The sequence below is a fragment of the Carassius auratus genome, chromosome 8 (assembly GCF_003368295.1).
Source record: "Carassius auratus strain Wakin chromosome 8, ASM336829v1, whole genome shotgun sequence".
In the NCBI taxonomy this organism is placed as follows: domain Eukaryota; kingdom Metazoa; phylum Chordata; class Actinopteri; order Cypriniformes; family Cyprinidae; genus Carassius; species Carassius auratus.
Window position 1 is genome coordinate 14,853,926 of NC_039250.1, and position 25,624 is coordinate 14,879,549.

At 37.3% G+C, this 25,624-nt stretch overlaps 1 protein-coding gene across 1 annotated transcript in view; it reads right to left on the reverse strand.

The window, feature by feature from the left end:
- Positions 1–25,624, reverse strand: part of LOC113107395 (transmembrane protein 132C) — a 210,893-nt gene that overhangs the window by 38,120 nt on the left and 147,149 nt on the right. Inside the window, exon 4 of the mRNA XM_026269881.1 lies at positions 22,191–22,377. Within this exon, the coding sequence (XP_026125666.1) occupies positions 22,191–22,377 (187 nt within the window). The remainder of the gene's footprint in view (positions 1–22,190; positions 22,378–25,624) is intronic.

The following is a 25,624-nucleotide window of genomic DNA, read 5'->3' on the forward strand; positions in this document are numbered from 1 at the left end:
AAATGATTAACTCTTGTTGTGTTCAAGTATTAAACATATTCTGTGGAAAACAATGCATTTAAACTAGATTTTAAAATGAGATTCCCTTTAAGCAGCTTGCCATTTGCTGATTTAGGTATCTCCACTTAGGTCTATAGGTTTAATTATGGTCTGTCAGATCTACAAGAAGAAGTGCTTGAAATTTCTTCATTCTATCAGAGACTCTTTTCTTTCTCCTCTTTGGTTTAATCTGCACAACACGGGTAATCTTTCACCCGATTCTGGCTCTGGAAAGCCCAATTCTGTCTTCATTCAGACTAATTCATGATTACAATTCTGCAGCACTATGAAATTTTAAACAGTGATATCAAATAGAATAACGGTGGAAACTGGGGATCTTTCCTTGCGAGCAGCATCAGAAGACATGCAGAGAAAGGTGAGAGTCAAAGCCACTGCATTATAAAGCTCTGGAGAAAACTTGAGCCAAAGTACCCAGCAGGACTCATTCATGAGTGCCTGTCAGCACGGGAATTCAAGCAATCAAGCCATCAAACCGAAATCTTCCTGCTGTATTCTCTGTGTACTCACAGCTGAAAATATAATCTGCCACTGAAACGCAGTGGAAATGTACTTGAAAGATCATAGAGGTTCTTGCAATGCACCCCACAAGATGAAAGCCCAATAAAATTCCCCAACACCCTCTGGAAACTTGCAAGTAACAGGCAGCAGGGCCAATTTTAACCAGATTGGGCAAGTTGCTTTTCGCAGACCTTACAATTAATTGACAAAAATGCTTTTGAACAGGCCACATCTTGCTGCCAATATCTTGTCTAGATTTCCTCAATGGCATCTCATTACTACAAATATCTTTGCTCAATTACTTGAGGGGCACTGGGAAGCACCAAACATGTAAATATTCTGAAATCCATTTTCAAGGCCCCAGTAAAGTCTCTGAGCGAAACAAACCCAGCAGAGTAATAAGCCACGAACGGCGAACTCTAACGGTACAAAAGATCTAAGAAGACCTACCAAATAATAGGATGGAGATTAATGAAATCTCTGAAAAATTGCTTAGACTTTGAATTCCAAATTGGGAGCTCCTTTCAGACAGCTTAAATTGGGCCATGCGCAAATGTGAAGGGATGAGAAAAGGAAGAAAATTACATCTTTGGCACAGAGATGTGTCTTTCAGCCTCCGACCTACCAAAGGTATTCATTCAGTCCCAACTGTAAAGGTAAAAGCCATCAAAAAACTGATACGCGCAGTAATCTCTGCTTTTGAGATGTACTTGAATAGTAGTCAAAGTGCTGGAGTATTATCATTCGCTTGCCAAATTTGCTAGTCAAAGCACCTGATGTCTAGTGCCGGATTCATCTGCTCTAGTGGAGTGGATGTTCACTGTGCTGGAGCTGGAGAACCTAATCAGAGACGGGAGATGCAAGTTTTGTTCATAAGTCACAGACGGATAACATCAGTCCCCATATACATTTACGTTTCTTTATGGCACAATATTACACATCCTTCCCTATGCAAGGTTCATTTATGAATCACAATGAATTGACAGCTAAGAAACTTTTTGAGTTTTCGATAAAACCTTGCCCCTTTTTGGGACTTGTGGTCCCCTCATTCGTGTCTGTGAAATATATGAGGGATTACCTGTCTAGCTACATCACTGGTCAAAAGTTTGGAATCAATCATTCTGAGGTTGGATTTTTTGATGGTAATATTTCGTAATATTATTACAGTTTGGTTATATTTATTACAATTTTAATATATTTTACAATGTAATTTATTTTTGTAATGCAAAGCTGACTTTTCAGCATCATTAATCCAGTATTAATGCAGTAATATGCTGATTAAGAGTTTTTTCTTTTATTATTATTATCAACGTCGAAAAGACTTGCTGCTCAGTGGTTTTGCATAAATATCACATCACTTTTTTTCAGGATTCTTTGAACAGAAAGTTAAAAAGTATAAGAACAGCATTTATTTGAAAGATGTACTTTCTGCAGTGTTATACCTTTACTGTAACTTTTGACTATTTTAATGCATCCTTGAAGTATTCATGAAAGACAATAACAAAAAGCAAAATATGACCCCGATATTTTAAATGGGACTGTATCAATAGCATAAAACTAATATTTGTATTGTTTTTGTTTTTTGTTTGTTTGCTTGTTTATTTTTTTTAATTTTTGTTCAATTCACCATATTAAATTAGCTAATACAACTATTTGATTCCATAAACATTTCTCAATATTTGGCTCTGTGTACAATATGCTTGCTTGCCATCATTCGTATATTCAAATTCATAATGTGTTTTTTGGACAATTAAAGTTTACGATCTTTCAATAAATGAAAGAACAAATGAATGAATGTTTTTGTCCAACTCCGAAACACTGGATTACTTGATGAAAGTAATCACTGTACTGTCACCGAGTCTGTGAGACTGGTTTCCCTGCCAACTGAATGTGTTGAAATTCAGGAGAGCATTGTCAGTGTCCCCCTGTCCTCCTCCTCCTTTTCTCCATCCGAGAAGAAGTAAGATTTATGGTGTCAGCCCCTGTAATCTGACCGGCATGAAAAACAGATGCTCTATCTTCCGTTTCATCTCTCTTTGCTACCCTATATTTGTCCATTCTTCCTTCATTCCTGGCCACTTTATGGCTATCTTTGCTCCGTTATGACATATAAATCCTACTCCATAATGAAATACGAGAGCATGAAATATACCATTATTACGGAAATGTGGCGTATTAAAAAGCGATCTAACGTGAAGATCTTAATTCACCACAAAGCAAAGGGATTTTCTCACACTGCAACACAGAATTAGCTCTGTCTCGCTCTCCTGTTTCTTTGTTCGAAGGAATAATTGAATTATTGGGGCCAATTTTTGTGGCATGCTCCTTTCTTGCTCTGCAGTGTTCTCAGAGCACTGTTGCATGCAGTTCTTTTTATAGCTTTCCTCTTCGAAACTGGTTTCAATTCACAGTCAATGTATGTGCTCAGGAACATGGAAAGAAACACATTATTTCTCCGATGTTAGCCTGGAGCGACACATCAACAATCCCATAAAATTCACTTGTCCATAGCACTCCATGTTCAGTTTGTTCATTTGAGATAAGTTTTTTTTTTTTTTTTACTATTCCTATTCGTTTAAGTTGGTTTGTCAAGTCCAATTAAGTTGCACCATTGTCAGCATCTCTACTTCAAAATGTACATATTTATTTATTTCCAATCAAGAAATAAAAGCAAAAATAAATCCAATAAGTAACTGGTCCCCAAAGCATAGTAAAGGTGGCTTATTGAGAACCTTACTGACTTCTTCATTTGATAGAAGAAGAAGAAGAAGAAGAAGAAGAAGAAGAAGAAGAAGAAGCAGCCTTTCAAGCTGAAACACTGCTAACAAGCAGGCTGAGAGAGTCCGTGACGTGTCCCCTCTACTGGTCCACTTTCTGGGGTGTCCCCCTCGGCAGAAATTGGGGCATGTAGACAGGACCTCAAGGGCACTTTAGTGTCGGACCTCAAAGGGGCAGGGGCTCAAGTAACCCCAACCCTCTGCCGTGAACGCCACTGCATGTGACATTTATATTATTATATATTTAAATGCATTTTAAGGCACTTACATATACATAAAAACCAAGGAATAATCTAAAAACCTCTATAGAATGTAACTACAAAATAACTTTCACTTTCATTATATTTTAAAGTTCTAAAAACAACTTGAAAATTGAAAAAAGATTTGCAGCAAAATGAAAACTCTAAAAGTTCCGACAATCCCTTACTATCACACATAAACAAATGCACAAAGAGATGCAAAAGATACCTCACTCTCTTATTATATGGGTTCAAAGGAGCGCTGTGGTCTCGGGAGCCCAATCACTGCTACATTGATAGACTCCAGCAGTGTGTGTGTGTGTGTGTGTGTGTGTGCGTGTGTGTGAAAGAGATCCATGAGTATGAAAACTGAATGTGTGTATGTGTGCCTGCGGTCGTGTAACCGTGTGCAAGTATTACAACATGAAGTCACTGAATGTCAGCCAGAGTTTGTTCTTTAATGAAGACATATCTCATACTGGACTTCAGTTTCATGTTCTCCTCATCTCACCTCAGGAACATAATTACAGTGAATTTAATGTCACTTCCAGCACATCTTTTCACCATTACTGGACAAGCAATTACTTTCTAAGAAAATTTGCCTTTTATAGACCTTACACATTTCTGTGAGGCTTCTAATGTTCAAAAAAAGACTATATCTACCTATGTGTTTATTTTTTTTCAATTAGGTATCATGTGCACCATAATCCTGGGGAAAAGACAATTTTAAAGTCACCAACACCATCATTCCTCCTGGAGTCAGATTTCTGCATTTGGGAGTGGTGTTTTTTTATGCAGTTGCTGTGTAAATGCATTTATGTCACCTCCGAGCAGCATTTAACTGTGTCAAGATAACCAAACACCATTTCAGAAGCGCTTCTGTGCCACATTTGCCAACAGACATGTTTAAGATAATTTATGAGTGTTTCTTCAACTTTTGACACTGTTAAACTCTGTTAAAACACATTTCATACTTTCACAAGTTTGCTCAATTTTTCCAACAATGTCCAAAAATGTGTTCACATACAGCACAGGAGCAGGACTGGAAATAAAACTGTAAGAATATTCACAGGTGATATTTGCCTTGATTTTTCTCTGTTGTTTCAACACATCACTGACACTGTTGTCTCCTTGATAAACTAGTACACTAACTGTTGGAAAGCAGAAAAAAAACGTTGTGGAGTGTGGTACTGTAAGTATGATAACACAACTGAATGGCTAGATATAATTCACATTTTTAAAATAAAATATATAAATAAAAACTAAACGATTTATTAATGTTTATTTCACTCTTCTGTTGGATTAAATTTTGGATTTTTGGATTGAGATTTATTTTTTTATCATTAAGGGCCCTATCTTGCACCCAGCGCAATTGACTTTGTACACCGACGCATGTGTCATTCCTATTTTGCAGCCGCGCAAAGCGCGCTTTTCCCTCCACAGAAGCACGTGGCTAAACTAGTGAATGAACTTGCGCTCCCTGAGCAGTTCAGCTCAAAAAAGGAGGCGTGTTCCGGCGCAAACAATCCCTGGTGCTATTTTGCTGTTCCATTAAACAGTTGCGCCACTGACCAAAAAAAACAAGGGCCCTATCTTGCACCCAGCGCAATTGACTTTGTACACCAACGCATGTGTCATTCCTATTTTGCACCTGCGCAAAGCGCGCTTTTCCCTCCACAGAAGCACGTCGCTAAACTAGTGAATGAACTTGCGCTCCCTGGGCGGTTCAGCGCAAAAAAGGAGGCGTGTTCCGGCGCAAACAATCCCTGGTGCTATTTTGCTGTTCCATTAAACAATTGCGCCACTGACCAGAAAAAAACTGGTCTAAAGTCAGTGGCGCGTTGCGCTTTGTTCATTATGCTATTTTAGGGGCGCATGCTTGACCATAATGTATAGCGTGCACAACGCGCATACACTTTGCTCATGTAATCTACACAGATGCAACAGTTATTTTTGCAAATCATAAATTGTTACACTAAAAAAAATATTAACACATGAGATGACGGAAATCATGACGCTATTTTGGGTGGGTTTCTCCCATCCCCATAAAACACAACTTCTCTGTCTTTCACTGCTCTTACAAGAACATCAGTCTCCTCGGCTGTGAACCGCTCCTGGCGTGCGCCTGGTAAATTACGCCATAATAATAGCAATCCATAATGGAACTTGCGCACCTGCTTTTAAAGGGAATGTTGGATGAAGTTCTGATTGGTTTATTTCACGTTACGCCCAAACCACACCTATGAATAATGAAGCTACTTCAGACCAACCCATTTTAGATTTGCGCCGGGCGCAAGAGCCATTTATCCCGCCGGGAAAATAGCAACAGCGCCGAGACCCGCCCACAAAGTTACTTGCGCTTTGCGCTTTGACACTTGCGTTTCAGATCGTTTAAATAGGGCCCCAAGTCTAAAGTCAGTGGCGCATTGCGCGTTGTTCATTATGCTATTTTAGGGGCGCATGCTTGACCATAATGTATAGCGTGCACAACGCGCATACACTTTGCTCATGTAATCTACACAGATGCAACAGTTATTTTTGCAAATCATAAATTGTTACACTAAAAAAAATATTAACACATGAGATGATGGAAATCATGACGCTGTTTTGGGTGGGTTTCTCCCATCCCCATACAACACAACTTCTCTGTCTTTCACTGCTCTTACAAGAACATCAGTCTCCTCGGCTGTGAACCGATCCTGGTGTGCGCCTGGTAGATACGCCATAATAATAGCAATCCATAATGGAACTTGCGCACCTGCTTTTAAAGGAAATGTTGGATGACGCTCTGATTGGTTTATTTCAGGTTACGCCCAAACCACACCTATGAATAATGAAGCTACTTCAGACCAACCCATTTTAGATTTGCGCCGGGCGCAAGAGCCATTTATCCCGCCGGGAAAATAGCAACAGCGCCGAGACCCGCCCACAAAGTTACTTGCGCTTCGCGCTTTGACACTTGCGTTTCAGATCGTTAAAATAGGGCCCTAAGTGTCCAAAGATGAAGGAACACACTTATATTAGCTCTGAGACACATTTTAAGACCCATGACTGCAGTAAAAAATTTTCTTATCAAAATGCAAACTTGCCTGTGTGTACACTCTATAGTTTTAAACAAGCGTGTAATAACCAGCAATAGCATTTGGTGTAGGAATACTCCAGCTTTATGTATGTCAGCTGTTGACAGTCATCAGAAGCTTGTATACATGTTTATTTGACAGCTTATGTGACGTGTCCGTGTTGCACCCTATAAGCCAGGCAGGAGCTTATTACCTGTATAAAACTCTTGCAATCCTTACTGCCAACATTAACTCAGCAAAGCATACACGTTAATTGGATTTGAATGCTATGAGACAAGCTGCATATCATTTGAGCTTTAATTCTGTGTTTGAAGAAAAGAGTTGATGCACAAAAAGCCAAGCCCTGATTGGATTTCATTTGGTAACTGCAGTGTTTTTCAGCACACTCTGTAAATTAATGTTGTCCTCGGATGAGCAGCAAGGCCGCCTCATCTGAGTGATTTAACTGGTGAACAGAACGATTCATTGTCAGTCCTGTGCACTTAACTGAGCAGAAGTGATTTAAAAACTCACTATGAGTTCACAAAAGTGCTTCAGGTTTCAAAGACTGAATAGCTGAATATATGTCATACACTATTCATTTTATTGAATTTAAGGGGACATTTTAACCTGCAATGAAAATTTGGTCAAAATTTACTCAACATCACGTCATTTCAAACTGGTTTGACTTTCTTTCTTCTCTATAAAACAAAAGTACACATTTTGAAGAATGTGCTGGTTGTTTTTTTCCAAGCAATTACACTGAATGGGAATTGAAGCATTTGAGCCTTAAAGCAGACACAACATTTACAAATGTTAGTATAAGTGGCAAAAGATAATCAACCACAATTTTAATTTGTAGTATGGAATCACATCTGTTGAATTTGTATAGAAATCATTTAGATTGTTTATGCAAATGATTCATTGAAAACATAATGGGGCAGCTGGGGCAAAAATAAAGAAATTCAGTGAACAATGACTCTAATCTCTTTAAAGTCATCATCATTTGGTTAAAAAAGCAATTGTTTGACTTCAGAAAATAAATACTTAAGTTATATAGACTGCTTTTATGATAATTTTATGATAATTTGTTCACTCCCATCATACCCTTTCACTGCAAGTCCAGCAGTGAGCAAGGGATGTAATGCTAAATTTCTCCAAATCTGTTCAGATGAAGAATCAAACTCATCAACATCTTGAATGGCCTGATTGAGAGTCCATTTTCAGCTAATTAAAATTTTTGGGTGAACTATTCCTTGAAGAAAATCAGTTTTTGTGCTTTACAGCAAACAGAAAGTCATACAGGTTTGAAACAATGTGAGGCTGAGTAAATAATGACAGAATTACATTTTGGGGTGATTTATCCCTTTAAAGCGTGGTACATTTTGTGCCATTGCTGCTTTGTGTAACAGTAGAAAGAGAGAATGGGAGTGACGGAAATAGAGACAATGAGAGGAAAATAAGTCTTTGTATAGTTTTGGTGCTCGGTCGGTGGAGTTGAGGGAAACAAGCTTCTGAATAAAACATGGCAGTTGGTAGCAGCACTATATTTTAACTTTATAGGACAAATCCCCAGCCGCTCTCATGAATACCACACCTGCAATCCACCCAGATCAATGGGTCAGATGGCAGGGCCTGGCAACCCTGGTGAATTTAAACAAGAAGACTTTTTGCAGTTACCAAGAGCTGAACAGTCAAGGTCAGACTCAGGAAGCCAGCAGGGCAGACAGGGGCTGTGTGTGTGTGTGTGTGTGAGGGAATATCAGACTTCTGTTTTCACTGCTGGATGATTGGGGGGATTGAGATAGATACTAATGATTAGAAATCTCAGGTAGTGCAAATGCATCAATTCCCACGGCTCTAGTGTTTGAAATAGCATGTTACACAAATAGGATTGTTTGTATAAATCACATTTCTGTCCATGTAACACAACATCTACAATCTTGTTTAGGTGGTTGATTAGAGTAGCTGGACTACCAGCAACTTGGCAACAGCTTATATTTTATATATTTGATTTGATAGTAAATCACAAGCTTTGGATTCCATTTGATTCCAAAACTAAATTGTTAAATCTGAGATAGATTTTTTTGAAATATTTAAAGTTAACAAATTATACGTCAGGACAAAAATAGCTCTCAACTAATTTTGTAAACATTAAAGGTTAAAATGAACAACAGAAGCCAGAATTATTCAGTTCATATAATCATAACGTGATTAAGTGTATGAGTATTGTATACAATCTGCAGGTAAGACAGTTTTTATTCAAACATTATATTGATATAATTATACTCCACCATATAGTTAAAGTATAAACAATAAACAGGCTTATACATCAAATAATTCATCACCAACAGGTAAAAATGTAATGAATTTAGGATATAATACACATTTTAAAGAACATGCTTCTGTCCAGCTCCTCTCTAGAACTAACACTGCATGAATTCCCTAAAGTAATAATGGCATTTCGTGAATTTGTAAGAGAATTTGTTTTATTTACATCCTTTCAAACATGGTTGAAACATGGTCAGTGCTTTTCTCTGAAAAAATAAAAACCGCAGCATTACAAACTGGCTGACCATCTTGAAGTCTTGTATGTCATGTTTTTGTTTTGTTTTTTCTCTTCTTTGGGAGTCATGTAGGTTTTGGGTTGATACACTGAGAAGTAGATGATCTTGTTGAATACAGAAAACTTTACAAACACTTCAGCATCATTTTCCTGCCGCCCTAGTTTGTTTTATTGAACGCAAGAAAGACATATCTTTCTACTTTCCCCTTTAAACTCTCTCCTCATCCATTTTCCCATTCTGCTGTTCATCCCACTACACAAAAGATTCAATTTTCTTCCTTTCAAGCTTTTCGGATACAAATGGCCATTGTAGTCTAGAACCGGCAATTTATGCTTCACATTAAATAAGAAGTGATCTCATCCTTTACTGAATGAATTATGGATTAACTGATTAAATTATGGATTAAACGAATGGATAACAAGGTGGACGAGAAACCAATGCCTTTCACAAGTTAACACAGGGCTGAAAAAGTATGTGCCAAAAGGAAAACAGCTTCTGAGCAGACTCTGTGAGTTTAAACAGACAGATCGAAGCCAGGCCTGTCACTTACGGCAGGGCTGCCTCCGATGGGACCTAACCTCTCTGCCTCTGCCCTCTGATCCATGCCACTGCTCCTCTTTCCTTTCAGCTCTCAGGTCTGTTTAGATCTATACTGTTGCAGCTCAACCAAGCTCATCCTGCAAGAACCTGAACCGCACACTCACACTGGACATACACGATTTGGTGGTAAACACTCAATAACAGAGGACACGGTGGGCAGCAACAAAAATCACATGTTCAGTAGATATGCTGGTGTACAAATGGGACCTTTTTCAATATTCACTTAAAAAATATTTGCAATTCACTTAAGAAATATTTAAAAAATCTGTGCTAAAGTGGTGTATAAAATATATGTGACCCTGGAGCACACACCCAGTCATAAGCAGAACAGAACAGGTATATTTGTAGCAATGGCCAACAATACATTGTATGGGTCAAATTTATTGATTTTTCTTTTATGCCAAAATGCATTAGGATATTAAGTAAAGATCATGTTCCATGAAGATATTTTGTAAATTTCCTGCCGTAAATATATATCAAAACGTAATTTTGATTAGTAATATGCTTTGCTAAGTACTTCATTTGGACATATTCACCCTCAGATTCCAGATTTTCAAATAGTTGTCTCTCGGCCAAATATTTTCCTATCCTAACAAACATACGTCAGTGGAAAGCTTATTTATTCAGATTTCATATAATGTATAAATCTTAATAGAATAATAAAAAAGACCCTTATGACTGGTTGTGTGATCCATATGTATGCACTGGTGCTCACTGGAAACATGAGTGATACAATAATTTGTAAATAAAAAACAGTTAAGTGGTTAAAGATAAAAAGTCTTAAATCATAAAAACATTAATGGCCAACACATATCAATACCATAAGTAAGGCCATATCAATACCATAAATAAATTAGAAACACTGACCAACATCAATTTAAGATTTAAGCCCAATTTATTGATGGAATTTTAAACCTTTCAGTGTTTTAATCAGATTTATCCTAATTATAGATTTGTTTGCAAAATTACTTTTTATTATATTTTATATTTTATGATTACATTTTCATAGTCTAAAAAAGAAGGGTAAAAAATGAACTGAGTAACATAAATTTACTTTCTATGTGGTTAGGGATTAGGGTTGGGTTTAGGGTTAGTTGCATGTAATTATCCATAATTAATTGTTATTATAATAGTAAGTACATGTAACATGTTTTATTTGCATGTTTTATTATTTACATGTTTTATTATTTAAGGACACCCTAAAATAAAGTCTTAGCAAAATATTTTGTTTTTCTTTACTTACTTTACTTGAAATGTGAATCACTTTACTGTTGATATTTGTTTAAAACATAAATGGTATGTTAGTTTTTAAAAGAAATTAACACTTTTATCTGACAAGGGTGCATTAAAAAAATGCTGAATCAGTTTTTGAAGTAGTTCACAGAAAAAAGCGTCGCTAAAATGAATATGCCTTCTCAGGTGTGTTCTGATGTTCCAGCCACTACACAGATCTGAAATTGCATCTGAAATCTCACTCAGTATCAGCGATGTTAATATTCTGCGTGTGTCTTGGTCTGGCATTCAGAGAGGTGCAACAGCAGAACAGGAGCTCTGCGTTGGGAACGCATTAGAAGGGGACCAGTGAGCCGGTGTGGGCCGGAATAATTGCTGTCATTCTCTTTTCACATATTCTGCCACAATTGGTCTGTGCGCATTCACACACATATACACATACGTGCGGGAACATCGTCTCTTGTTGCCTCAGGTGCAGCTGTCAGCTCCTTTTTCTTCAGTCCGTCACTCGAGATGCTGGCGAAAGCACGGTGTGAACACAAATAAATGCATACATAAATCATCAAACAAACAAATGAGCACTAAATAGAGGGCAGCTTTAGATGCTATGGCAGCAGATTCACTGAGGCCTTTCTCTCTCTCTCTCTGTCTCTTGCTCTTTGACGGAGGGGGAAATCATTTCCTGTTTGGATTATTGGTGTGCTTTTTTATGCAGGAAACAGGATATGATTTTAGACTACATGAATTGTGTTGTGATCAAAAGATGAAACGGCTAAACTGCAGCTCTATTAAGCTTGAAGGAGTTTTGAATCAATGTGCATCCTTTTGTGTCAATTTGCTTAAGATTTCTGAAGTGCTCATCATAGAAAATAATGGAGCATCTGTTGCACAAGTGTTTTTGACCGACTTACGCACACAGGCAAACACTGATGAGCATGTGACAGTGTTCTCTCTTATTTAAAGATAAAAAAATAAAAAAAAATCTCATTCAAGACGTTTGTGAATTGCACGCCAGGATTAAGATGAACTGAATTGAAGAAATGTGTGTGAATAGGACATTATTAATCAGCGCTCGAAAGCCCTGTTCATTAACATTACCTGCGTTATGGCACATATGAACTCCATGGCTGCTCCAATTAACTACTGCACTTTATCATGCTAATTCAACAAGAGAGCAAGTGATCGAGAGGGAAGAAAGAAAGGAGGAGAGAGGGACTAATGGATTAGGCACTAGGGATTCATATTTCAGAGCTGTCATTGTGGAAATAATGTGTTTCACAGCATGCTAAGAAATGTAATATGATACACTTTCATAGTCTAAATCAAAGCCTACGGGAAGAGGAGAACAGGAAAACAAGGAAAGGGGAGGAAAGGAGGGGAAAGGAGTAAGTTGTGAAAAAGAAAGGAAAGGGCGGAGGCTGTGAAAGGAAAGGAAAGGAAAGGAAAGGAAAGGAAAGGAAAGGAAAGGAGAGGAGGAGGATGTGCAAAAGCATGGAAAGGAAGGGGCGGAGGCTGTGAAAAGGAAAGGAAAGGAAAGGAAAGGGAGGATGATGTGAAAAGGAAAGGAAAGGGAGGATGATGTGAAAAGGAAATGAAAGGAAAGGAAAGGAAAGGGAGGAGGATGTGAAAAGGAAAGGAAAAGAAAGGGAAGGGAGGAGGATGTGAAAAGGAAAGGAAAGGAAAGGAAAGGAAAGGAAAGGAAAGGAAAGGAAAGGAAAGGAAAGGAAAGGAAAGGCAAGGAAAGGAAAGGGAGGAGGATGTGAAAAGGAAAGGAAAAGAAAGGAAAGGAAAGGAAAGGAAAGGGAGGAGGATGTGAAAAGGAAAGGAAAGGAAAGGAAAGGAAAGGAAAGGAAAGGAAAGGAAAGGAAAGGAAAGGAAGGAGGATGTGAAAAGGAAAGGAAAGGAAATGGAAAAAAGAAAAGAAAAGAAAATATGAAGAAAGTAAAAATGATAAGAAGGAAAAAGAAAAAAGAAGGAAAAGGAAAGTATGCAAATGGAAAAGGAAATGAAATAAAAAAGGGAATAGAAAGGAACAGAAATTAGGAGGATGTAGAAAGGAAAAGGAGAGGGAAAGTGAAAGGAAAGAAAACAAAAGGAAAGGACATGCAAGTAAAACAGGGAAAAGAAGGAAGGTAATAGAAAGGAAATTAATTGGAAAATAGCAAAGCAAATAAAAAGGCAATGAGAACGTGGCAGGAAGTACAAGTACAAGGAAAGCAAAATGTGTTGAGAAAAAGTATAAAGGAAAGAAAAAAAGAGCATGAAAAGAACAAAGAAAAGACAAGACAAGAAAAGAAAAGAACCTCTGAAAATCTTTTGGTTAATTTCAGGGGTCTGCATAATTCACTATTCCACTTCTGGCATACAGAAAAAAAAAAAATCAGTGTTACAAAAATAGCTACCACAATGCAGAATATTCCACCTTTGCACCGCAGCAGTGAACTCAAACCCCGAAGACTTACACAAAACCCAAACCACAACACAAACATGGTGCATGTAAATGCCAAATCACATGCTATGCTTTCCAGAGAACATCCACTGCAAACTCTGCATTTATATGCTTCCTAGTACATCTGTTCTAAACATGCAGCAAACACATTCTGTTTTTTTCATTCTAGTGTCTGAATATGCAGTAGGGGTAGTAGGGGGTGTTTGTGTGATTGCACTAAGCTGCAAACACATGTTATCTTTACGGGTTATTAATGTGCAGCTGGCAGCACTGGATGTTGAGCCAAGAGAAAAATGACTTTCACGAGAGTGGACCATCAAATCAGGGGCAGGAACTTACTGCTCTGTGAAAGCCCATTTAACCACAGAGTTAAAAACAGAGAGTGGTGAACAGCCACAGATTTTTAGTTCACATACTAGAGAGTGTTTTGTGAGTTCAACTTTTTTCCTGCAGCTCCAAATATGCCAAATGTGTACAATGGCATCTGTAGTTTTGTCTGCAAACTGTTGCTAAACATACTTCAAAGACAGGACAAAAACTTAAAAAGTCCTGTGTCCAATGCAAATGTCACTCATGATGCTATTATATGCAATTGTTAATGTTTGTTGTGATTCTTTCTATCCATTACTTGTTTTTTTTTAAATTCTGAACAAAATTAATAAAGAATATATTTTTCTTGACATGTGACTGCGTGATTTAGGTAACCAGTGAAATTGACTGTGGAGCAGGGTTCATGGTTAACTTAAGAGTCCAATCAACATTCATCTTTGCTCCATTGAAATCAATGGTACATGTTTCTGCTATAGATTCTCAATAAAACACGACTTCAGAGAGACTCTATAGACTGTATGATATCCTACGCACAGATGCATGTAGATTAAAGCTGATCAAGTGGACTGAACGAACAGTGGTGCTGGGTTATATTTTATACTTATTGAATCAAATATTGCAGAGTATTTTGTAAAAGTAAAAACATTTTTTTGTCTTCTTAGAAAGACAGATATTGTTGGATTAATTTCCATATCGTGTTTCTTCATCGTCGGAGTGTGTAATATTGTCCATGTCCACTTTCCTTGCCTGTGATGCAGTTGTAATAATGAAGGCACTGGGCTAATCAATGCTAAAATCATTGCATGAGTGTGTGTGTGTGTGTGTGTGTGTGTGCACGCGCACAAGCCAGCTCAAAGAACAGCCTCCTGCTGTGCTGACAAATCTGATCTGCCTCAATTACCGAGCAGCAGATCTATCTTCACATGACCCACATAACGCATCATATTACACACACACCGGACGGGAGACACACACACACACGGGTGGAAATATCTTTCATCATCACCTTCCTTCACTCATAAGGCTCGGCTGATTTTCTCTCTTTTTCATCCCTCGTTCCATTCCTCTCCTCAGAGTCATTTCTGCCACGCGGTATTGAAATAGATGACAAATTCAGTCTCTGTCAGGCAGCCAAGGTACACCTGAGAGCCTTTCCACCGCTCGCACTGTATGTTTTTCAAAGTGGAAAATTTTCTCATAAAACTTCAGCTCTCTTCATCTGTCCCTTGATGCGCCCTCTCTCTCCCTCTCTTTCTCTCTCTTTCTCGGTCTGTCCCAGAGGTCTGACGCAGCGCATTGAGCTACTGAGCTTTCGAGAAGCCATTAAACGTCCTTTTGTTCAAATTGATTAACAGGAAGGACACCATTAATTGAAAAATATGCACCAAATTATAAGTAAGAGAGCGAGAGAAGACCGATACGGGCCAAGAAAGCTAATAATCCATAAATATAGACGGATGGCACTGGAGCTATGAATCATTTATTATTATTTACGTTCATAACCCACGACCTGCGCAGAGGTCACTCATAAATTGCTGCGTTTAAAAGGATTATTTCTACCCCTCATAACCCTATTAGCTCCATATCACGGCTCAAAGACAATGTGGCCTGTTAGACTAATTAAAACTAATTACTGATGAAAGCTTGATGTAAAGCAAAGCTGAGGCAACACTCTTGTCAACAGAGCCTTGAGCTGTCTCTCTCTCTCTATCTCTCTCGGTGGAGGCCATCTGTTGGAGGTGATTAATCGAGATTGCAGTGACCCTCGGTGTGGGACTCATTCGGGCCGTGGCGGTATCACACTGCCTCGCTGCGCCGGGCTCTTCACGCTCTGCTTAATTCATGTCATCGGGCTCCAAAGATCAGCTCCTACAGGGGGGCTCGTAACCTCCTCCAGGAAGCGCGTCTGAGGAAAGGTCGGTAGTGGTACATCACCGCGCTTCATCTGACATCCGACCGGCTGAGCGCTTGGCTCAGGGGAAACTCCCACACTGACCCGTGAGTGGATTAGCATTTTAACTGAGGTGACTCTCTCAGTACAATGGCTTTTGGATCCCACGTTCACCTCTCTGGTTTCCGCCCGGGGCTGTTCGAAATGAATTACTGCTTCCAGCGGCCAGGTTCTTATGATGTGTATCCAAAACTTCAGTGATTAAATGATTCACTGGAGAGAGGAACGGGTTTATTCTTATTACACAATCACCCAGAATGTACAGGTCTTTCTGGCCTACGTCTGAGGAAATCTCAATATAGGAATTGATTTTGTAGTTATTGGAACAACATATGACCCTTCCTTAAAAATTTGAGGAAAATGATGGGTTGAGATGAATGTCAATCAAAATCAAGTCAAGTCTTAAAATTTGATTGGTTGATAGGAATGTTGACGGATGGATAGAAAGAATTATACATTTTTACCTGTGCTGAACCGGTTGTGAAAGTGAATTCACTACCCAAACAGACACCGTTTTAAGAATAGTGAGTAAAGACAGATCTGGATTATCAAATGAAGATCTATGGAAATAATGTTTAGTGTTGGCAGTTGATAGCTAAAGTAGTGTTCAGGTGGAAAAGCAGCCCTGTCTGCAGAGATGCAGCTGTCTGGTTCATGAAATGAACAGCAATAGAAAAGCATTTATCAAAGGATTGAAAACCCATGAAGGGATGTGGAGTGGAGTTTAATTAGATGTTTGCCTGGGAGGCAGAGGTAACGACTGGAAGTCATCCAGCTACAACACCTTCTTAACTCAAAAGTTCAGCTTTGCTTTGAATTTGATGATGAGTACATATATCATGTATACTGTATGTGTGGTACTGACACCACTTTAAAAGAGCATCAAAACAACATTTATTATTTTGAGTAGTTGAGACTTTGTTTCCCATCAAACATATCACAACAGAAGGCGTACTGTAATTTTTGGATAGCAGGTGGCCTGCAAGTAATCTTTAGTGAAGTTTTGTTCATGCATCAACAGAAAGCAGCACAGACTAATATATATATATATATATATATATATATATATATATATATATAAATATATATATATTCAGATTTAAAAATCATACTGGTTCCTCAAAATGAAGACTGATTAAAATTGATTAATTGATATTGTAAACCCAGGTTTAACTAGAACTGTTAACAAATTTGATTGCTTATTTAGTACAGTGTATTGCATAAAAAGTAGTGAATTAATACAAGATTTACGCAAATTAACACTGCATGTTATTTAAACCATACATATTTCACGATACAGTATGTAACCATTCAACCTTTAGGACCAATTTTCTCTGTCATAATGATCTCAGAAAAGTCACTTTTAATCAATTTAACGCATTCTTGCTGAATAAATGTAAATTATTTTTTTAACAACATTTAGTAAAGTCAATTATTTAAAATATAACGCATTGGGATTAGATTAAGATAAACACAAATTCACAAGTTATACAACTGAACTAGTACATGAATTCTACACTGCATAATTTTCCTCTGGTGAGAGATATTGTCTCCTGTAACATTTGTGGGCTTTTTCAGCAAATACTGATATATGCAAATAATGTGATTAAATAATACGCATATTATGTAATTATATCTTAAAATAATCGGAATAACATTTTTAATTGAACAGTCCTAGCCTATTTACATATAAAATGTTACCGTCAAAACCTCAGCTCAACTCCAGCGAACACACAGCGGATACCTCTTCAGCATCCAAAACACAAAAATTGAGAGAAATCCTTCTGCCTGGTCATGCATGAGTCCCTGAGCTCCTCCACTTGAGACCTCGTTTGGAGCGAAGCGATAGCCAAGCCACTCACTCTGTCCTAAAGAGTCTAGAGCAAGAGCCTCATCCTGGCCAGAACTCTCCCGTTAGACCTCGAATACCACAACTATGTGCCAGACAATTACGGGGTGAACCAACAAGCAGCAAGTGGCACAGGAAACTTGTAAAGCAGAGGCAAAAGCTCTGCCAAATGATTAGCGAGGGGACAGTGAAGTGTGACAGCAAGCACTACAGCATTGAATCCCAGCTGTTGAAGACTTTTGAAGTCCCTCAGATGGCCAAACAGGGTTTCAGATGAGAGGATACAGGAGAGTGATTAATTCATAAACCGTCACAGGTGCTATATTTCACTAATACCTCACAGAAGTTGCAAATATGTTGAGGTTTCATATGTTCAATTACCTATGAATGAGATACCAGTTTGTATATTACTTAGATTAAGTTAAATTATTATGCAACCTTATGGAAAAATATTGGAGACAGAGAACATATTAGAATGAATTCATAAAGAATTCAGTGACTGCAGCAAATTAATTCCATTATTGCATGGACAAATGGACCAATCAACCATTATTGATTTCAGAAATGTAAGAAGTGTGTGTCAAGAGAGATGGAAATTGATCTGCTTTATTTTCCCATATTACAGCACTCTTAACCTTTAAGAGTTAAGAGTTTAAGTGACATATCTAATTGCTATATATTTATTATTGTCATTCTCATTAATATAGCCATTGATGTTTGTGTAGATCCCAGCTGGGGACTGCACATTCACATAGATTTTTCCTTATGATTAATAATTATAACACAAGAATTAGCAAGAAAGGAGGTAGTGATTGATAGTGTATTCATATGCACACACAAACATGATCTACACAATCATTTCAACGACTTAAATAACATTCTTTGAAAATTGACTTTCAAGCCAATTTGATTCAAGCACAATTTCAATACAAATAATGAAATTTAATTATTCTGGAACTCCGCAATAGCACATATCTGAAGAAATAGCAGAGCAACCTCTGAATATTCCTCTGTCAAGGTTGATTGGTGTTCTTAATCAGAGAAAAATATTAAAGTATTACATCAATAAGCACATTTCCTTCCTGCAAGCTGTCCTTAAAATGGTTTCTGTCTGCACTGATTGTTCTGATTAATAATGATTACAAGAGATTAATGTTACACTTTCTTGAATTACAACACTTGTTAGGTATTGGTTAGTTATTAAATGTGAACTTAAAAATAGATGTGATTTAGTAAATATCCTTAGATTGGATATTTCTGTAAATTAATACTTAACTACGGTTCATTTAGATTTAAGAATAAATGCATAACTTTTAATTGACCAACGCAAAAGATTAGACCATAAAACATGCAGTTACAGTGTTTTTTTTTTTTTTTTTGTGAGATTAATCAAGCCATTCATTAGACCCAAAATCTAATTCATTAGCCACATGACAAGTATTCACACCTAATTTTATTTGACAAAATACTCAAAGGTAAAATGATAACATTTACATCTATGAAGCCTGCATTTATAATACATTATAAAGGTATTCTTAAGGCATTATAATAAATGCATGATGCATTATACAAATGTATAATATGTTATATCAACTCATGTATAATCATAACAACAATTATAATAGATCATAATAATTACGTATTTGTGGTTATAAGTTTAAGACTTAAGACCAGGTTTGAGTTGATCTATTTTCAGCTCCTTAAAATAGCAATGCGATAGCAATGCACCTGAACACACCTCTTTTTCAGACCAGCATGCCCATGGGCGCACAAATGGGCACAAATACATTTGCTAATTAAATGGTGTGGCACTGGACGGGAAAATGTGAACGGCAGCGGACTGAAACTATCAAACACACTTGCCATGCGTCGCATTGCGCTGGATGTCTGATAGGGCCCTGAGTGTTTCAAATCATTTAATATATTGTTTGTAAATATTTCGACAAGGAACTTTGATATCCGGCAATCAGATTAGTGTTATCACCTTCATTTAGTTCTTGCTTACGTTAATATTCAAGTAAACATATAGTATCATAACTTTTATTTTACTCAAATATTCTACGTTCTAATTAGTTTAATTATTTTCCATTGTCAAGAGTCTGAATATAGGCATATGTGGGTCGTAAGTTATATTAAAAAATGTAAAACATTTGCGAGCATACATAGTTAAGAATGGACATGTATGTTGTGTGTGTGTAATGTATAAGGAATTTGTATGTACAGTATGTGTGTGTATGCATGCTTATATAATATATATATACTGTAGGTGTTTGGGTACATGTTATACACCCAGTGTGTATGTGTATATATTCATACATTTACATTTCTTAATTATTCAGCTGTTAACTTGGTACACAATATTTATATACTAATATAGTAAGTAAGTAAGTAAATAAATACAAATTGTGGCTTAAAATAATCTGGTTGGGAGAGTTAATATTAGCCACTATTAATACCTTTTGAAAGGATATGACCTAGTGATAGCTATTGTGCCATTTTTTTTTTTTTTTTTTTTTGTGTAGAATGCAAACTGTTTAAGAATATCAAAATAAATGTAGATGCAATTTTAAATATTTGATTCTGGTCACTGGTGTCTTTGAGATTTTTACTGGACCATTGCTTTTTAAAACATGAGATTATGCTAAACTGAAAAATGGTCATGACAACCCAGAAGGTTTCTTTTACATTATATCAAAGTCAACTAAAAAGCATGACAGTCTGCCTCTTTTATCTGTCAGTCCCAGAACTCCCCGAAGAGACCCAGCACCTCTCTGAGAGACCGCTGAAATGACGATGTTCTCACCATCAGTGTTAATTTCGTTGACTAAATATTTTCGTCATTATTTTCGTCACGAATATATTTTTGCTGACGAAAACGAAACGAAAACTAAAATAGAAGGCACTGATGGAGACTAAAACTATGACTAAATTGATTGACATTATCGTCAACGAATAAAGGACGAGACGAAAATAGACTGTGACGAAAATCAAATCAGCAGACGGGAGAGATGCGAGGAATGAGCAAAAGAACCGGCAAAACAGAACAGACTGCATGAGAGAAGAGAACCAATCAGAGCCTGACTTATTGAGACGTGAAGCGAAGGTTTTCGGCATTCGAAGAGGTGATAGGGACTTTAAGCAACAGCCTCTGGTGGAACGGCAACGCCATTCTGGCGTTGTATTGCGCCTGCGCGAATTTAACTGCTACTTTGTGACGTTCTAATTTAACGGTCTACTACGGGAGAACAGCTGATTTGCCAGAGTCGCTACAACGTGAGAGGTTAGGTAAATAAATGTTATGTTTTTAGACTTATTTACATCATACAATATTAAAAACTCCTCTTCTGACAAAAGATTGTCATTTAACGCCAAAAGCAATCCTTCTCTTGCTTTTTTAAATTATATATTTTTTTGGATCTCAATAAATGAATTAATGCTGCGTTGCGCTGTTCTGTTTTACCGTTGCTTAGTGACTTTTACGTTCTTGGCTACAGCGGTGTGACGGCAAACTTCCGGTCGCTGTAGCCGTTCCATTCGCAGCTGTTGCTTAAAGTCCCTACTGTCTAAAAGAGCGACAAAATGTCCACAGCTCACTTCACGTTTGACGACGAACAAAACAAAACAAAGTGTAAAGCACGCAGAGCGCTCATTCGTGGCAAGAACACAACCAATTTGAAAAGACATTTACAGACGAGCCACCTGGGCATTTTCTCAAATGTAATTTTACAACGATGTTCTTTTGTTTATTGAGCTAAGCAAAATTGGAATAGTGCAGTGCGTAGATGTTGTAGCATTAAATATTACGAACTGAAAAGTAATGTAAAATAGCCCCTTCTTCAAATTAGATGCGAGCACAATACTAATACGTAATATCATGATAAATACATTTGATTAATACTAATGTTTAGTATATTTTATAATGTTCTACTTGTTGACAATATCACAAATATTTCTATATTAGTCATGTGAAACATGAATGTTCACATCCTATCATTAAACATACAAATCTAGCAATATTGTAGTATTTAAAACATACAATATTGCTAGACAAATGAATACCTTATAAAATCTTGTTACTTTTTTTATCCACCTAGCTGCCAACTTATTAAATATTTACTTTAAATGTATGCACTTATTGTTCAGCTCAGCTGTAAACTTTAAGGTCCTGGACTTAACTTTATTTTTCTTTTATTGATGGTCAATTGGCAGCTAGTTATTGTTTATATTATCATGACAGTGTTTGTTGCTGCATAAAAGCTTTTGAATCGAAATAAAGACACAGTTGTGTTGAAATAAAGTTGAATTTGTGTTTTATATATTTTGGTTAAGTTTGTTTCCTATACCAGCTGTAAAAAATTGTCTAGTAAATCTGTTATTGATTTTAGTCTTATTTTAGTCGACTAAAATACCAAGCAATTTTAGTCGACTAAAATACCAAGCAATTTTAGTCGACTAAAATAAGACTAAAATTAAAACAAATCAGATGACTAAAACTTGACTAAAACTAAAAAGAATTATAGTCAAAAGACTAAGACTAAAACTAAATTAAAATTTCGTGTCAAAATTAACACTGCTCACCATAGCCAGCGGCACGATGCCGACTAGGTCTTTCTGTGCCAGGTAGATGTGCGTCTCAGTTTCCTCATTGCTGGCCCTAATGCCCGGGTATTCCACCGCCCAGGAAATGGACCTGCTGCCTACCGTACTTCCGACACCGTCCACCTCCAGATCCACCTGAACCACCCTCTGCCAGCCCGGCTCCACACTGAAGAAAAAGAAAGAGAGACAGAAAGGTGTTTTGAAACTGACAGTTTTCTAATAATCCATACCGTGATTTTGATAGAGAGGCCACAAGGTCACGAACCATTCACGTTAAGAATTATCCATTTTTATATAAAAAAATGATACAACTGACACATGCGACCACATAGAGAGTGTCTAAAGTAACAGACTGTGTGATGTAACAAGTCTCCAGAGGAAGCAGGTTTGAAGCCACGTCAAGTCACTTAGAGTTTACCGTCACGAGTCGATCGAGGAACAAGGAGACGCGCCAGTGAGAAGCTTCATAAAAGAGCTGCTGAGTGCAATGACACAGCTCTCAGCGATTACCGCACCGCAACACATTAAAAGAAGGATAGAGAGGAGAAACCCAACAGAGGGGAAAAGTAAGGCAGGAGGTATGAGAAAGGAAGTGATATGGAGAGACAGGGAACAGATGGAGGTAGACACATACAGAGAGTGCAACTGACAGGAACAGAAGAATAAATGAGAGAGAGAGAGAGAGAGGGAGCAAGAAAAAGAAACAAAGACACAGAAACTTCATTTTCTGCCTGAGGTGGTGATCACCTTGCCTCAAATTGCATGCAGGGTTGAAGAACAACAACACCCTTTCTAATGTTTTTCTTGGCTTTACGTCAGTTACTCCTGAACTTTTCAAGCAAGTGGCCAGGATAGGTCCAGATACCAGAAGCGTCTTTGAAAATTTAGTTTTTAAGTTACAAGCTACTATTGATTTAAAGTGGTCTGAGTTGAGCTACTGCTCTGAAAAAAAGATAAGATTCACTACAAGCTACAAAAATTGGATAATCATAAGAAAACAAATTATCCACAAATAACTATCTGAAAGCTGCAATTTGTGGTCAGTTTGTGTGTGCATGTGCATTTTGGGCCAACCCTTTCCACTTGTAATGTCATTACTAGCGCAAAGTAGGCTAATTACACATTTACTTAGTTGTTAGTTGTTCTCTATATTTTGTTGTGGATCATTAAACTGGTATGCTGCCTCAGAAATCAGTTTTTCGGAGGGTACATTCATGGGCAAACGTTGCCTATAAAGTCTGATAGGAAAGTGAGGCAACAAGTCAGCTGCTTAAGCTTAAGCTCATTTTCCTTTCTCATTCTCTCTCTCTCTCTCACTTTGAAACAAAACAGTGATAGGTTTTGAATGATTGAGCAATCCCAAATAGGCTGACAGTGCCAAAATTGAAGAGGTAAATATTTCCTTAACAACATGATTCAAGAAAACGAATGGGACTTTCCTATGAGAGATTTTTCAAAGCTACACATAGATAAGGGTGATATGAATGGACCTTCCAATGCTGCATACTGTATATGAGGACTGTCTAAAAGAACTGAGATTTTTTTTTTTCCAATTCTACATACAGGAGAGGACTGACTGAATGAACAGATTCAGAACAGATTTCCATTGCTACACATTAGAACATTTTTAACAAACCAATTCAATAAAATGAGTCAGACTTTCAATACACTACAAGGAGTTAGAACATACAGATTCATTACAAAATGAATCAGACTTTCCAATGCAACTGATTTAAAACAATAAACCACTACAATGAATCAGATTTATAAATGTCTGAACAAACATATTTACTTTTTAATGTAAATGTTACTAAAAGGTTCTACACAAAGCCCATTTTTGACCAAACAAGTGATTGCAGGTTCTAGACATATTATATTTATAGCAAGAAGAAACAGAGACACATGAATAGCAGAAACATCTACACTCTCAAAGTGCATAGAAGTTTCCTGATTACACATTTACAGAAAGAGGGAAAATGAAAACGGCACCCCAAATCCAGTTTCATTACGACAACTCTATCTCCTGAGAGCATCTTTTACAGAAATTATCATCCTTTCATGGAATAGCAAGAGAGTCAGACTCTGAGTTTGAAAGGAAACATCCCACTTGTGAATCAACAACCCAATTTTCCTGACAAAACAGAGGTGCACTGAGTGGCAAATGAAAATGAAGAAAACGCTTTTCATTCCAGGAACACCGACACTGCTCGTTTGTCTCGTCCCATGGCACACATGTCCTCAAAGTTTCACAACAGCCTGTCAAAACAGATGCCGAGCTGTTCTGAGGACCAACACAATCACAAAGTCAGAATCGGAGTAAAGCAATGAACCATGAACCACTTCATTTGTTGTCTTGTAAATCATTATTAGTTACTTTTGATTAAAATAAGGTTAATGCTGTTCAGCTGAGGATTTTAATTGATTATGATTGTGTGTGTGTGTGTGTGTGTGTTAAAAACAAAATGTGGTGCAGTCTAGTGAGCCATGCCTTGACCTAGAAATTCACCTTAAAATCATTATTTATCCCCTTGGTACATCTTGGAAACACAAATATTGACAGTTTTACTAACTTTTTTGGTGCTGAAAGTAAAAAAAAAATTTTATTTTTTATTTTATTTTACTTTTATCTAAATTCAATATTTGTATTTTATTTCAGCTTTACTTCAATTAAAGGGAAAGTTCACCCAAAACTGAACCAATGTGGAAAATAATTGGACTTCCTCAATCGCCTGAGGCTATGGATTACAGGTAATAATTTTCAGTTCCTTGCATTGACCGATCTTTTCACTTTATAAGACCCCAATATATTGCCGGGAACCATGGTTATAATTTTTTTTGCTCCATGATATCCTTTTTTTTCCATCAAAATGGGTAGCTGCTGACTTGCACTTTAAGAATCACAAAGGACCATGGTTTCAGCTAAAAATCTACCCCTACACATTTAAATGTTACCATAAGACTGGCTTGATTTTACATATTGCAAAAAACAGCATATGAATCATCATAAACAGTAAACATCCTTCAGCAAATTTTGCAGTGCCCCTCTCTCTTTGAAGTCCATGTGCAGGAATACAGATCATGTGCGAGAGGAAGCCAGAGAAAATTAGAAAGAGGAAGACAGAAAGTGTTTTTGGGGATTTGCAGAGATATGAAAGCTGCAACGGCATGTACAGCAGCAGGAAAAGGATGTCAGAATCGAGGGTGACAGCAGTCTTTCAGGGGCGACAGCAAAGGAGCGATAGTGAGCCAGAAGAGAAGAGAGAGTATAAAAAGAGAGATAGGCACCGAGCACATTTAAAACTGTCCCACAACTCTGACAGTTGTGCTTTTCTTGGGGAGAAAATAAAAATAAAATAACTAATGTGAGAAAAATCTATTGAAAATGCAAGTGAGACAAAATATTGTTTGGCTAT